The sequence below is a fragment of the Octodon degus genome, unplaced genomic scaffold, assembly GCF_000260255.1.
Source record: "Octodon degus isolate 3935 unplaced genomic scaffold, OctDeg1.0 scaffold00033, whole genome shotgun sequence".
In the NCBI taxonomy this organism is placed as follows: domain Eukaryota; kingdom Metazoa; phylum Chordata; class Mammalia; order Rodentia; family Octodontidae; genus Octodon; species Octodon degus.
Window position 1 is genome coordinate 17,331,586 of NW_004524609.1, and position 12,363 is coordinate 17,343,948.

General features: G+C 52.3%; 1 protein-coding gene across 2 annotated transcripts in view; it reads left to right on the forward strand.

Annotated features, from left to right (window-relative positions):
- Positions 1 to 12,363, forward strand: part of Sept9 (septin 9) — a 170,181-nt gene that overhangs the window by 24,745 nt on the left and 133,073 nt on the right. The window contains exon 1 of one of the 2 annotated variants that reach the window (XM_023713918.1): positions 4,160 to 4,196. The exons of the other annotated variant lie outside the window; for it this stretch is intronic. Within the exon in view, the coding sequence (XP_023569686.1) occupies positions 4,175 to 4,196 (22 nt within the window). The 5' untranslated portion in view covers positions 4,160 to 4,174. Of the gene's footprint in view, positions 1 to 4,159; positions 4,197 to 12,363 lie in introns of those variants that run through there. 2 annotated transcript variants of the gene reach the window in all.

Consider the following 12,363-nt stretch of genomic DNA (forward strand, 5'->3'; position numbering starts at 1 on the left):
AGGGGGTTGGGGCTGGAGCCCTTTATTTGAAATTCTGGATAGCAAGACTTCACTGGTTGGGTTGGGATGAGCAGGAAATGAACAGAGAAACCTTTTTTTTTTTTTTTTTTTCTGGCCTCATATCCAGGGCCTTACTCATGCTAAGCAAACACTCTAACAATAAGCCATAGCCTCAGCTCAGAAAAGTCAGTGTTTAAAGTGAGAATTTGCACCTACCCTGTACATGGCATGCGTCATGAAGGCTCACACATCCCTGTACTAGGGAGGATGACATAGCAGGTGACAAATAAAAAAGTAGCTCAGTACTGGGAAGTGTCCCTTCAACCAGAGACTCTTCTCCAGCTCCTCCAGGGTCCGTCCTCCCCCTGGGTGTGCACCAGAGCAAGCAGTGCCAATCCTAGAAACCTCCTTTCTGGGGACCTGTGGCATCAGAATTGTGCAGACCAAGGCTTGCTTTCCTGGAACAGCACTGAGGGCGCTGTTCTGTGTTCTATAGCAGGGTCTGGCGTGTATGGATGCTCTTCCTGGTGGGCTGAAGGCAGGGGTGCTCAGAATGGTGCCTGAGGCCTCTGGATTGAGGGTGCTGTGGGGTGAGTGTGGGAGCTTCCTGCTCCACTAGGCCTTGGACACCGGGGTCAGGGTGGGGAGAGAGAAAGCCTTTAGCCTTTTCCTTGTGCTCCATGGGCCAGGGGAGGGCCCAACTATGGAAGGCTTCATAGAAAGGAAGCACCTGACTAGACCTCAAGAAAGACAGTTTCCAAGTTCTGGTTGAAGAGGGAAGGATGGCCGCTTAATGCCCACGTTCCCACATGTGAGTTCTAGGAGATCCCATGATTCCTCCACGTCCTATCCAGGCCCCTCATTGTTCTTCCCTATGGACTCTGTGCCAATGGCTCCACTCTGAGGTTTGGGGGGTGACATCAGTAGGGGCACTCAAATGACAGGTGTGGGTCAGTGTGGCCCAGGGGACAGGGATGCTGCTGGAAGGGCTATTGGATAGCAGCACCCTGGACTGGTCTCAGAGCTGTGGCAGGGAGAGTGCTGCTGCACTACAGTTCTTAGGGCAGCTGGACGAAGCCATGCCTACCATGTGCATATGTGTCCAGGCCTGAGGCAGGGGTAGGTGTCATAGCCCCACTCCCACCTCCTCTCTGCAGGGAGCAAGCAGCATGAGGATCCACTCATGGGCTCTGGGCTGGCCTGGCCCGTTGCTTTCCAGGGCCTGCACCAAGCCTGGACATGGTAGGCCATGGGCGGATGGGACCTATCCCTGCTACCTGGTCTTTCCCTACTTGTGCCTCCTGCTGTGTTGCCCTTGACTAATGTAGCCCTTGGTGGGGCCATTGGATTTTGTTTCAGATTCTCCCTGGGCCGGAGCACTGGGACTTTCAGGCCCGGTAGGGAAGCAGACCTTGAGCTCAATTGCTGTGAAAAGCAGGGTCAGGGCTATGCTCAGCAGCTGCGCCGGCCACAGCGATGAACTCCAGGCTCCCACATTTCCGTAGGCAGACGGGGTCCCAAGGCCTCTGGGGCCTTCCTGGCCCGCCTGCTCCAGTGGGCGTTGGTGCTAGAGAGTTATAACAGGGTTTCTCCTTTATACTCTTCCTGCAGTTTCTAAATAGTACAGGGGACCGACATTACATTTGTCGCCAGAAAGACCAATGACATTTTTTTAAAAAGTCAAAAAAGACAGTAAATATATAAACTGAAAAACCTCTGTGAGTCTCATGGTTCTGTGCCAGTGATAGTTCATAATGGTCTCACATACGTTTTTTAAAAAAAATATATAATGACAGAAAGCAGCCGCTGGAACAGTGGCTCTTCAGCGTGTTAGGGTTGCCTGCCGTCATGTCCTGTGGATGCACACTGAGTGGATTTAAATACCACCAGTGGCTCTGGAGGCCACAGGCCTGAACTCAGCACTGCGGATCTGAAAGCCAGGTGCCAGGTGCGGGTGAGGCTGAGTTCTCTCCAGAGGTTCTGGGGGAATCTGTTCCTGCCTCTTCTAGCTTCTGTGGCTCTGCTTATTCCCTGGCTGTGGCTGAGTCACTGTAGTGTGCAGGAAGCATCTCCCATGCTGTCCCTGCCGGCTCCCCTCTCCTCTCTCCTCTGTGTGTGTCATCTCTCCCTCTTCTGTCTGGGCACAGTAAGTGTCCCATGCCTGTAATCCCAGCACTTGAGACAAGAGAATCACAAATTTGAGCATAGTCTGGGCCATTGAATGACTTAGTGAGACCTTGTTTCAAAAACTAAAAAGGCCTGGGGATGCTGGTCAGTGCAGAGGCCCTGGGGTCAATCCTTAGTACTGCAAAACCAAACAGACCTCCCTCTTCCCTGAATTTAATAGTGACCTTTAGGGCCTACCCAGGTAATCGCTCAGTCTCGAGATCCTGCCCTAACGCACATTTGTAAGATCCTTTTCCAAACAAGGTCAGAGTCATGGATTCTAGAAATTCGGCTGTGACCTAGGAGTAGGGTGGGGTCAGTGGCTGAGAGCCTGTGGTCCCTCTCACCAATCAGACACTGTACAGGCTGCCCTGGGAAGGGTTGGTTGCTACTTTGGTATCTCTCAGAAGGCTAAGAATTGTCCCCCACCTCCCACAAGAAGATGCCTTTGCTGTGAGAAATGCTCTCAGGGTTCCGCCCGATGCAGGGAGATGACGGTCCTGGCCTTGGGCTCTGTCATCTAGAGTGCTGTACATAACTCTTGCCTGGCCACACATAACTCCAGTGGCCCTGTGGGGCACGGACTATAAACTCAGAGACCTCCTAGGGGGAAGGAAATTATAAAAATACTTGACATGACCATGGGGACCAGAGCAACAAGACGATGCACATTTTGTCCAGTGAGGGCATTGGCCTTCAGTCCAACCCCAGTGGTCAGGGAGGAAGGCTTCCCCAGTCTAGCCAGATGTCCTCCCTTTTCCAAGAGAAGCTGAAATAGCCTGGGCTCTAGTGTTGGCATGAATATATATTTATTTCCCTTAAATAGAATTGGGGAAGCAAAATGTATCTTTGAGGTTTGAGTGGACCCTCCAGGCGAGGATGCCCTCACACCCTCCCGCCGCCAGCTGTGCTCCAGCTCAGATTCTGGTGCTAGTAGGGATACACAGGTTGCCAGATGAATGCTCCCTGGGACTCCAGGAAACAGAGCCCAGCATGAAGCAGTGCTGAGCCCCTGGCCTCACCCTTGTTCCCGAGGCCGCTGAGTCTGGGGAAATAGGCAGCAAGAGAATGCTCCCTCCCAGGGGACTGCTGAGACTTACTGACTCATGCCTGTGTGGTAGAAATCTTCCAGGAAGCCTCCATCCGGCTGGCCCTCGAGGCTGGGGTGGGGACAGCAGCTCCTTCTGACACCACAGGCTCATGGGAGAGGGGTGACTTGAAAGGGCGGTGTGCATCCTGGGCAGGTGCTCTGGAAGCTTCCCTCAGCCCACCTGCTTGCAGGGACAGGGACGTGGCCATCCTCCCACCCAGCTCAGCCCAGTTGTAGGGCGCAGAGCTGGGCTAGCCCAGGCTGAAGAAAGCAAGGCAGGAACTAGGCTTTTAAAACACTTAAACTGAAGGAAATCGCAACATCGCCGGACTGGGGAAATGAAAGACTTTGGAAGTCGCCAGGAATTTGACTCCACGAGTTGGTTTCCAAGAGCCTAAGTTAAGCATCTCCAAGTGGATATTAAAAAGGAGCAGCGAGACGCAGGGCGGCGGGGGCTGAAGGGGGTGGAGACAGGAGCCCGCGCCTCCGGAAGCTGCACGCTGGACCACTGAAGCCACCGCACGGAAGGCTGGCTGTCCTCACGTGTGGGGGGCACTCAGGCGCCTCCGGATCCCTTCACAGCCCTCCTTAAGCCCTCTGCCCTGACTTCTTCCCCCCTCTCTTTTGGCTTCCTTTTCCCTCCTGTTTTGAAGAGACAATGCTACTTCAGTTTGGAGCACAAACATATGATCCACACATGGAAATGTGGTAATTTGGATGTATTCGTGATTGCAACAGATTGAAGAAATTAGACCAGACAAAGAGTGTTTTTGGAGGAGGAGGAGGAAGAAGAGGAGGAGGAGGAGGAGGCAGAAAGAGGGAGGGCGACAGGGGTGAGAAGGGAGCCGCCTCTGAACTGGGGAAGCCCGGACTCCCGGACTCCCGCCCGCCTGCCTGCTGCTAAATATATCCGTAAGAATGGAGAGGGACCGGATCACAGGTAGGCAGACTGCTCCTCGTCCATCCGTTCCCCCAGGCCCGGTGCGCTGGACTCTGAGCTTTCCTGATGCTTTAGGGAGCTTAGCGCCCAAGGGTCACTCGTACTTATTTTGGAGAAATACTTTTTTTTGCTTTTGATTGTTCTGAATTTGTGGGGTGGAATGTTGCTCCCCAAACGGAGCTTTACAAAGTCTGGCTTTTATTTAAACTCTGCGCTCCTCTCCCCTTGCTATTTTTCTTTCATTTTTTTTTAACATGCCACTTTTGCATCTGCGACCACTGTAAAAATCCAAACGGTGGGCACCAAGATCCAGGGAAAGGGTGGGAAGCCCACTGCGGCGCTCGGGTGGCTGGGTGGGCTTGTCCAATGTGTGGTTGGTTGCTTTGCTGCCAGTCAGAGTCTGTCTTCAAGGCCGCTTTGGTCTCCTCCCTGAAATAGCATTTCTGGGACTCGCCAGCAGTTGATTATAGAGGTGGAGGCTCCCGGCGCGGGGAGGAGGTACATGTGTGTTACTTTGTGCATGTGCGCGTGGTATGCGTGTGCATGTTCACACGCATGCGTGCACACATAGCACAGACCCATGGTTCACAGGCATGAATGGATAAATGAGGGGAAAGGATCCCCTCCTTCCTTCGGAGCTGTGATTCCTAACTGAGCTGACTTTGCAGTACTGGAGACTGAACCCAAGGCCTTCCTACTGAGAGCCCCCCATTCCTACCCCCGCCCCCACAGCCTCTCTACATCGCTAAATTTCCTAGGCTGGACTTCAACACTTCATCCTCCTGCCTCAGCCTCCCAGAGTCCAGGAAACCATTTCCCTGCTCAGACCTTCAGCTCTTGCCTGGCACATGCTCTATGGGGCTGTGGTCATCACTGACCACCAGTTATCACCCTGCCTGTCACTTCTGGTGCAGCTGAGCACCTAGTGCTGGGGCTTGCCATGAGGACTGCTGAGACCACGAGCTAGGCTCTGAGCCTCCTGTGTTCTGAGGTGCTGTGGGATCACACTGAGGCCAAGGATACTGCTCTGTGGGGTGCCACTCTGTGTGTGTTGGGGGTGGGGTCCCTAAGAACCAGAGAGAAGGAAGACCCATCCCAGTGCCCCTCTCCTATTGTCTCGTCACCCTCTCCCCTGCTGCTTTGGGGACCACTCAGGCTCCTGATATGATATTGAGCTGTGAGGAGCCACAGTCCAATGGGGCACGCACTAATGGACACCGCAGACAGACAGACACCTGGGAAGATGAGGCAGCCATAGAGACCAGCAGGAGGATGGTGTGTCGAGGGTGAAAGTGTGGCCCCTCTGTGCTTGGGCTCAGTGACCTAGGCCCGCTGGAAGTGACAGGTACCTGTGCCTGGTCTGCAGAGGGCACTGCAAAAGACCCTCCTTAGGACTGAGTGTGTGGAGTGGTCTTTGGAGCCGATTGCTTCTCCCTGGGAGAGGGACCCCCGCTTCCTCAGCCACCAGCTTCGGGACAGTGGCAGGGGCCTCTGGGAGCCTTGGGTATAGCTTTCATTCATTCATTTATTTTTCAGTGTTGGGGATGAAACCCAGGGTCTTGTGTATGCCAGGCAAGCACCCGACCACCAAGGCACAACCCTGTCACAGGAGTCTATAAAGACAACACCGCAAGGCCTGGTGGGTGATCTGAGGCCACAAAGGCAAGGTGGGCCCCCTGGAGGACTGGGAAGAGGGCCTGAAGCCTCCCAGGCTGACCGGACTCTGAGCCTCTCCCTGAGCAGAACAAAGCAGCCTTTGAGAAGGGCTCTGCACCTTCCTGGCTGGCTGGTCACTGCTGCCTCCACTGAGGGCAAAGCTGCCAGCACGAGGTGGGCACCTTCTTCCAGGAGGTGCCTGGTGAGGCACTGCTGTTTTTAGTGCAGTCTCTGCTTGGTTCTGGTTTGATTTGTAAAACTTTATTTCCCAAAACTCAGGTCCTCACAGGCTACACTAGGAGAGAGAGAGGAAGGCAGTAACCCCCGGCTGTTTCCCCAAGGTTTCCTCACCCGGGCTGACCTCCACTTTAATAGTATGTGTGGCGTTGGAGACCGAACCCAGGGCTTCATGCTGAGCTACAAGCCTAGCCCTTTTTATTTATTTATTTTTTGAGACAGGGTCTTGCTAAGTTGCTAAATTGCCCAGCTTGGGCTTAAACTTGTGATCCTCCCACGATAGTCCCCCAGCATGTGAGATAATAGTGTGTACCCCCAAACCTGGCTTTACTTTGTCCCTTGACTATAGTGAAAGTCTTAACTTCACCCCTGGGGAAATAAGTCTTTGTCCTATCCTTCTGGATGACCGTGAACAGATCACTTTATAGTTTGGGCCTCAGGGGCCAGGGTTATAGCTCGGTGGCACAGCGCCTGCCTGGCAAGTGCCAGGCTATGAGTTTAATTCCTGGTACCAGAAAGAAAAGCCTCATTTTGGGCCTTAGCTTTCTCAACTGCGGAGTGAAGGCATTGTACTGGCTGGGCGCCGCAGGTGGTACCCCTCCTGTCCAGGGAGCTTCTGAGCCATCCCTGCATTCTGGCCACCAGTGTCCAGCATGGCTGCCATGTCACTTCTGCCCTGCTGGCTGGTAGGTGAGGTCTGTCTGATCAGCTGCTCAGGAGTGGCCGGTTGGACAGTGTGCTTCTGTCCTGGTGGGTCCATGCCAGGGGCTTTGGGCCAGGTCAGCCCTGAGATCTGCTCCCCTATCCTGGTGTGTGAGCTGGCCTGGGATCCTCCCCGGCCCCCTCTGAGGCTGCCACCGCCCCTGGGAAGATGCAGTGAGCTTGTCAGCAGGGCTGACGTGAGTCATGAAACAGGCACAGGCTGCTGAGGCACAGAAGTTTGTCCCTCAAGCCAAGGGCCGGGGTTCTTTTGTTCTAGACCGGCTTTGTGGCATTTACAAATTAAGCAGCTTTATCTTGTTCCAAGAGCTTGTGTTTCAGCAGGGAGAATCTCCGACAAGGAACTTTCCACTGAGGGTGGTTACTCAGCTGTCCTGGAGGTGGGAACGGCTAGTGGGTGCGTCATAGGCAGTGGAGTTGCTGTATTATCAGGATTGCTGGCATGGGGTCCCCTGGACAGGGCCGCTGTGGTCTTGGACATCTTCCCTGGCCCAGGTCTGGTTGGGGCAGGGGTAGGCCCTCTGCCTTGGAACAGACAGGGAGCTGGAGGCCAGACCTCAATCCTCACTGTCCCCTCTGTCCTCATTTTGACATTCCTTATTGTCTCTGACTCCCTGGGGAATTATTAACACAGCCTGGGAACACTGGGCTATGAGCAGAGAGGAACATAGACAAAACAGACCGCCTTGGCCCTTTTTGGCTTTGCCATCCCATCACCTAGAAGAGATCAGGCCTTTGTTCCCTGTGGGGCTTTCCTCATGGCCCCAAACACCAGAAATGTACTGTCTCACAGCTGGGGAAGCCAGGAGTCTAGATCAAGGTGTTGGCAGGACTGGCTCCTTGAGAGGCTCTGAGGAGAGGTCTGTTCCAGGCATCTCCTGGCTCTGGTGTCCGATGCAGTCCTTAGCATTCCTTGGCTTGTAGCCGCATCGCTGCAGTCTGTCCCCAGTGTCATATGGTCTTCTGCTCTAGCCCTAGATTCCCTTTAGACTCTCCTGTGAGGATGCTCATCATAGATTCAGGGCCCACTGGGTAAGCCGTGATGATCACATCTCAAGGTCTTTTCATGTAATGAACTTATCTGCAAAGACTCCTCTTCCAAATAAGGCCATGTTTGTGAGCTCTGGGTGGACATGATTGGGAGAGGACTTTCACCTCTCTATCATTCCTATGTGTCCTGGATGCATAGGATTGTATTCCATGTCATACTGCTCTCCCTGGCTCTCTGTGGACCTTTGGTGTGGCCTCTACTCTTTCTATTCTGTCCCTTATCCTTGGATACGTAAGGGACGGCACAGCTTCAGCTGGGATTGTAGGGACAGCTGGGAAGGACTCCAGGAGCCTGCCCCGCTGCCCTTTCTACCCAGCACCCTCCTGGGCCCCCAGCCCAGCTGGCAGTGCAGCTACTGTGAGGGCAGTAGGGTGGGAAGGGGGGTGGACTTGGGTGGGGATGAGGTGTGTGGAGGTTGCTGTGATTCTTTCCAAGCCCTAAATCGAGTCTGACCAGAAATTGTTCTAATATGAAAATTTCTTTCTATGTAAAATACTCTTAAGGATGACATGAACACCGCATGGCTATGCCTTAAACAACTACACAGTACAACATGGGGGCAACTCCTAGCTGTTTGGTCCCTTTACACTCAGTACTGTGAGTACTAGGGGCACCCAGGGCTCTGCTTGGACTCTGGACTCTTTTTGTTAAAACAAATATGTTGTTGTGAAATAGACATATAATATGAAATGTAACATTTTTACAATTTTTAGGGGTGTACTAGATGGCATCAAGAACATTCACATTGTCGTGCTGTTTAAATTTTTTAGGGAAGGGTCTTCAGGGTGTTTAGGGTCTCACTGCTAGATCAGACTTGTAGTGATCCGCCTGTTTACACACTCCCAAGAGCTGGGATTGCAGGCGTGCACCATTATGCCCAGTCTAACGTTGAGAATGATCCCTCCCCCCACCCCCCCACCCCCGCCATCACCCCACTGGCTCAGGCTGCCTTAAGGGCGGGTCTGTAATGCAGGAGGAGTTGGGGATCAAACGGACAGTATCCTTCCCCTGACTGCGTTTGCATGAGCAGGAGCTTGAACAACTGAGCTAATGTGCAGACCCCCTTGTGCTGTTGTGAGCACCAGCCTTTGGCACAGTGTTTGCATCTTAGCTGGGTATGGTGGCACACACCTGCAGTCACAGTTCTCCGAGAGGTTGAGGTAGGAGGATTGTCAATCCGAGCCTAGCTTCCCTGAGCAAGTTAGTGACTTATTGAGGCCTGTTTCAAAATAAAAAGGGCCTGGGATGTATCTCAGTGTGAAGGTCCTGGGTTCAAACTTAAGTACTACAAAACAAATAGCAAACCAGTTTGCTCTCCTGGAATGGAGACTCTGACCCTTTAAACACTGACTTCCCTTTTCCTACTCCTCATTCTACTTTCTATTGCTGTAAATTAGACTATTTAGGGCCCTTGTGAGTGGAATCATGCAGTCTTTGTCTCTGTGTGACTGGGCTTATTTTACTCAGGCTCATCCATGTGGTTAGAGTCTCCCTCCTTTTAAATAATATCCCATTCTGTGTCTACTACTCCTGGACACTCAGGCTGCTTCTGTCTTTAGGCTGTGGAATGTAATTCTGCTTTGGTTATGGGACAGCAAGTCTGTTCTGGTCCCTGTTCTCAGTTCCTGTCAGCCAGCCCGAACCGGAAGTGGAGTTGCTGGATTCTGTGTGATGTTTTCCAGGAACTGCCATGTTGTTTTCCATACTCCATTCCCACCAGTCCTGCACAGCTGCTCCACACCCTCACCTATGCCTATCACTTTGGACGACAGTGGCCATCATAATCAGTGTAAAGTTGTATTGCATTGTGTGTGTGTGTGTGTGTGTGTGTGTGTGGAGATTGAACTCAAGATTTCATGTGTGCTAGGCAAGTGTTATTCCTCTGGGCTACTCTGTTCATTTTATTCTGAATCAAAGTTTGGCTAAGTGGCTCAGGTTGGTCTTAAATGTGTTCTTGAGGGCTGGTGAGATGGCTCAGTGGTCTAAAGCGCCTACTTAGAAGAAACTAAGCCAAGCAAAGCACAGGGACTGCGGTTCAATCCCCCAGCACCACATGCCAGCCAGCCCCGCCCAGGTGCATGCCCCTGTGACTGACTTTCATTGTGATTTGCATTCGTACTTTCTCAATGATTCAAGATGTTGAACATCTTTTTCTGTGCTTGCCAGCACACAGTGAGAAATGTCTATGCAAGTCCTTTGTCCATTTTTCTGGGGGGACAGGCTCTCGCTGTGTAGTGCAGGCTGGCCTTGAGCTCACTTTGTAGCCCAAGCTGGCCTTGAACTCACAGCGATCCTCTTGCCTTAGCCTCACGAGTGCTGGGATTACAGGTGTGTGCCACCATGCCCAGCTTTTGTCCATTTTTGAATTGGGTTGTTCCTGTTGAGGTGTGGGAGTTCTTTATAAATTCTGGATATCTGATACATGATTTGCAGTAATCTTCTTCCACTGTAAGGATTGCCTTTTTACTCCATTCATAATTTATTTGCTGTGGCATAAAAGTTGAAATTTTCATAAAGTCCAATTTATCTTTTGTGGTCTGTCATTTTGGCATCATAGTCAGGACTGCGTGGTTGAGTACATCAAGAAGCTCCTCTGTATATTTTTTTCTAAGGGTTTTGTAGTTTTTAACTCTTATGTCTTGATCCATGTGGTGTAGAGAAGAGTCCAACTTCATGCCCAGGGTTCTTGCTTTACTCCTTTTCTTTGCTCACGCCTAGGCTGGCTCTCCTGGGAGGCAAGGACAAGTGAGGACATGGATCCTAGGCTGGGTCTGGCCTCAGCTGTGGCCCAGGATGCAGGTGCACGTGTTCCCTGTCCTGGGTCCTCTGGGCTGTTGGCAGAGGCCCTGGGGCCCCCGAGGCTCACTATACAGATGTGACTCCTGCCCTGTAGTCTGGCAGCTTGGCCTGCTCGTGGACTGGTATCTGCATGTACAGGGCCAGTGCTCATGGCCTGTCTGTGTCCTGGTGTCCTTCCCGGGAGGCCACTCACCCTCTGCTCAGCCACTCACTCTCCACTCAGCCACCCTCTTGGCTTCTGCCATCTGGGGCTGTGTTCCAACTCAGAGTGGCCAGCCTTGGCATCTTCCCTTCTGATCTGTACACAAACCACTGCCCAGAAGCCACTGCCTAAGCCCTCCTACCCACACACGGATCCACTGTGAAACTGCCGCTGATCAACCCCTCCTCCCAAGCTGGGCTCTCCCCTTCCCTCCCCTTCCCAGAGATGGAGGTTCCTGGGCCTCACTTCACTCCCTGAGCAGAAACAGGTACGAGGTTCTCAGCCTTTCTGCTTCCTGGCACTTTAGGGGTTGGCTCTCACCCCAAGAAGTACTTGCCACCCACATGTTGTACTTCACCCACTTCTCCTGCCCCCACCCTTCTTTTTAAGGACATCTCTAACTTCCTCCCCACTCCTCTCCCATACTCTCCTTCAGGGTGAACCTGTCAACCTTTGACCTCAGCATTACCAGCATGCATTTTCTTTGCCGTTCGTTCATTCATTCATTCATTCATTCATTCATTCATTCATTCATTCATTCAATGTGGGCTCATCACATACTTAGCTCTATTAGTACAATGGAGAACAAAACCCAGCAGTCTCTGCTCTAAGGAGACTAGAACCTATCCATAAATGTAACCTATAAGTTCCTACCTTTGTGGATAGGTTCTGAGGGGTTCCTGAGAGCCTATCCATAAATGTAACAGAACCTATCCATAAATGTAAAATCCTGACAAGGACAAAAGTGGCAAAGGAGAGGCCTGGGAATGGGGGTGGGCACATAGGTCAGGAAAGGCTGCCTTAGGGAAGAGAACTTGCAGCTGAGTTGTGAAAGGGAGGAGCAAACCACGCTTAAGCTCGGCTTGTGTGGGAGAGCCCTGGACATGCAAAGGCCCTGTGATAGAGGGGCTGAGGTTCATGTGGCTGTAGCGAGGCTGGGGCTGAGAGGAACAGCAAGGGCGTACAGTTTCCTGGGCAGTTTAAGGGCTTCCTTCCTGATCCTGAGAGCTGGCAGTCTTATCCCCAATCTCTGTTGTGTCCTCAGGGTCTTGCTCTGTGCCAGCCCATGTGGAGCCCTGTGAACGGCCATTACATAATGAATTGGGAGGCTGTGGAGAGCAAGAGGCTCCTGGATGTATGTGGTCCTTCACGACTTATTCTCAGGAACCCCTCATGTAGCTCAGGATCTCCCACCAGTCTCCTGGATTCAGGGCTCAGGCTTTTTACGTGCCCTGCCTGCCTCAGCTCCCGGACACAGACCCCTTTCTGACTTTCACGGGACTGTGGCTATTCTCATCTCAAATTCACTGCATCCCAAATGATTCTGTTTGAGACCCTTTTTCTCTTCCTAGTCCTTGAAATAAACACAGCAACCTGTCTGCCATCACAGCCTCTAGCTATGTGATCTCATTTGAGGAAGCTGGTCTAGATATCCTTAGATGGAAGCAACCTTCTCTTTTCCCACCTCAGGTGGGGGAGGCGACCTCTCCATGTTCCTGGAT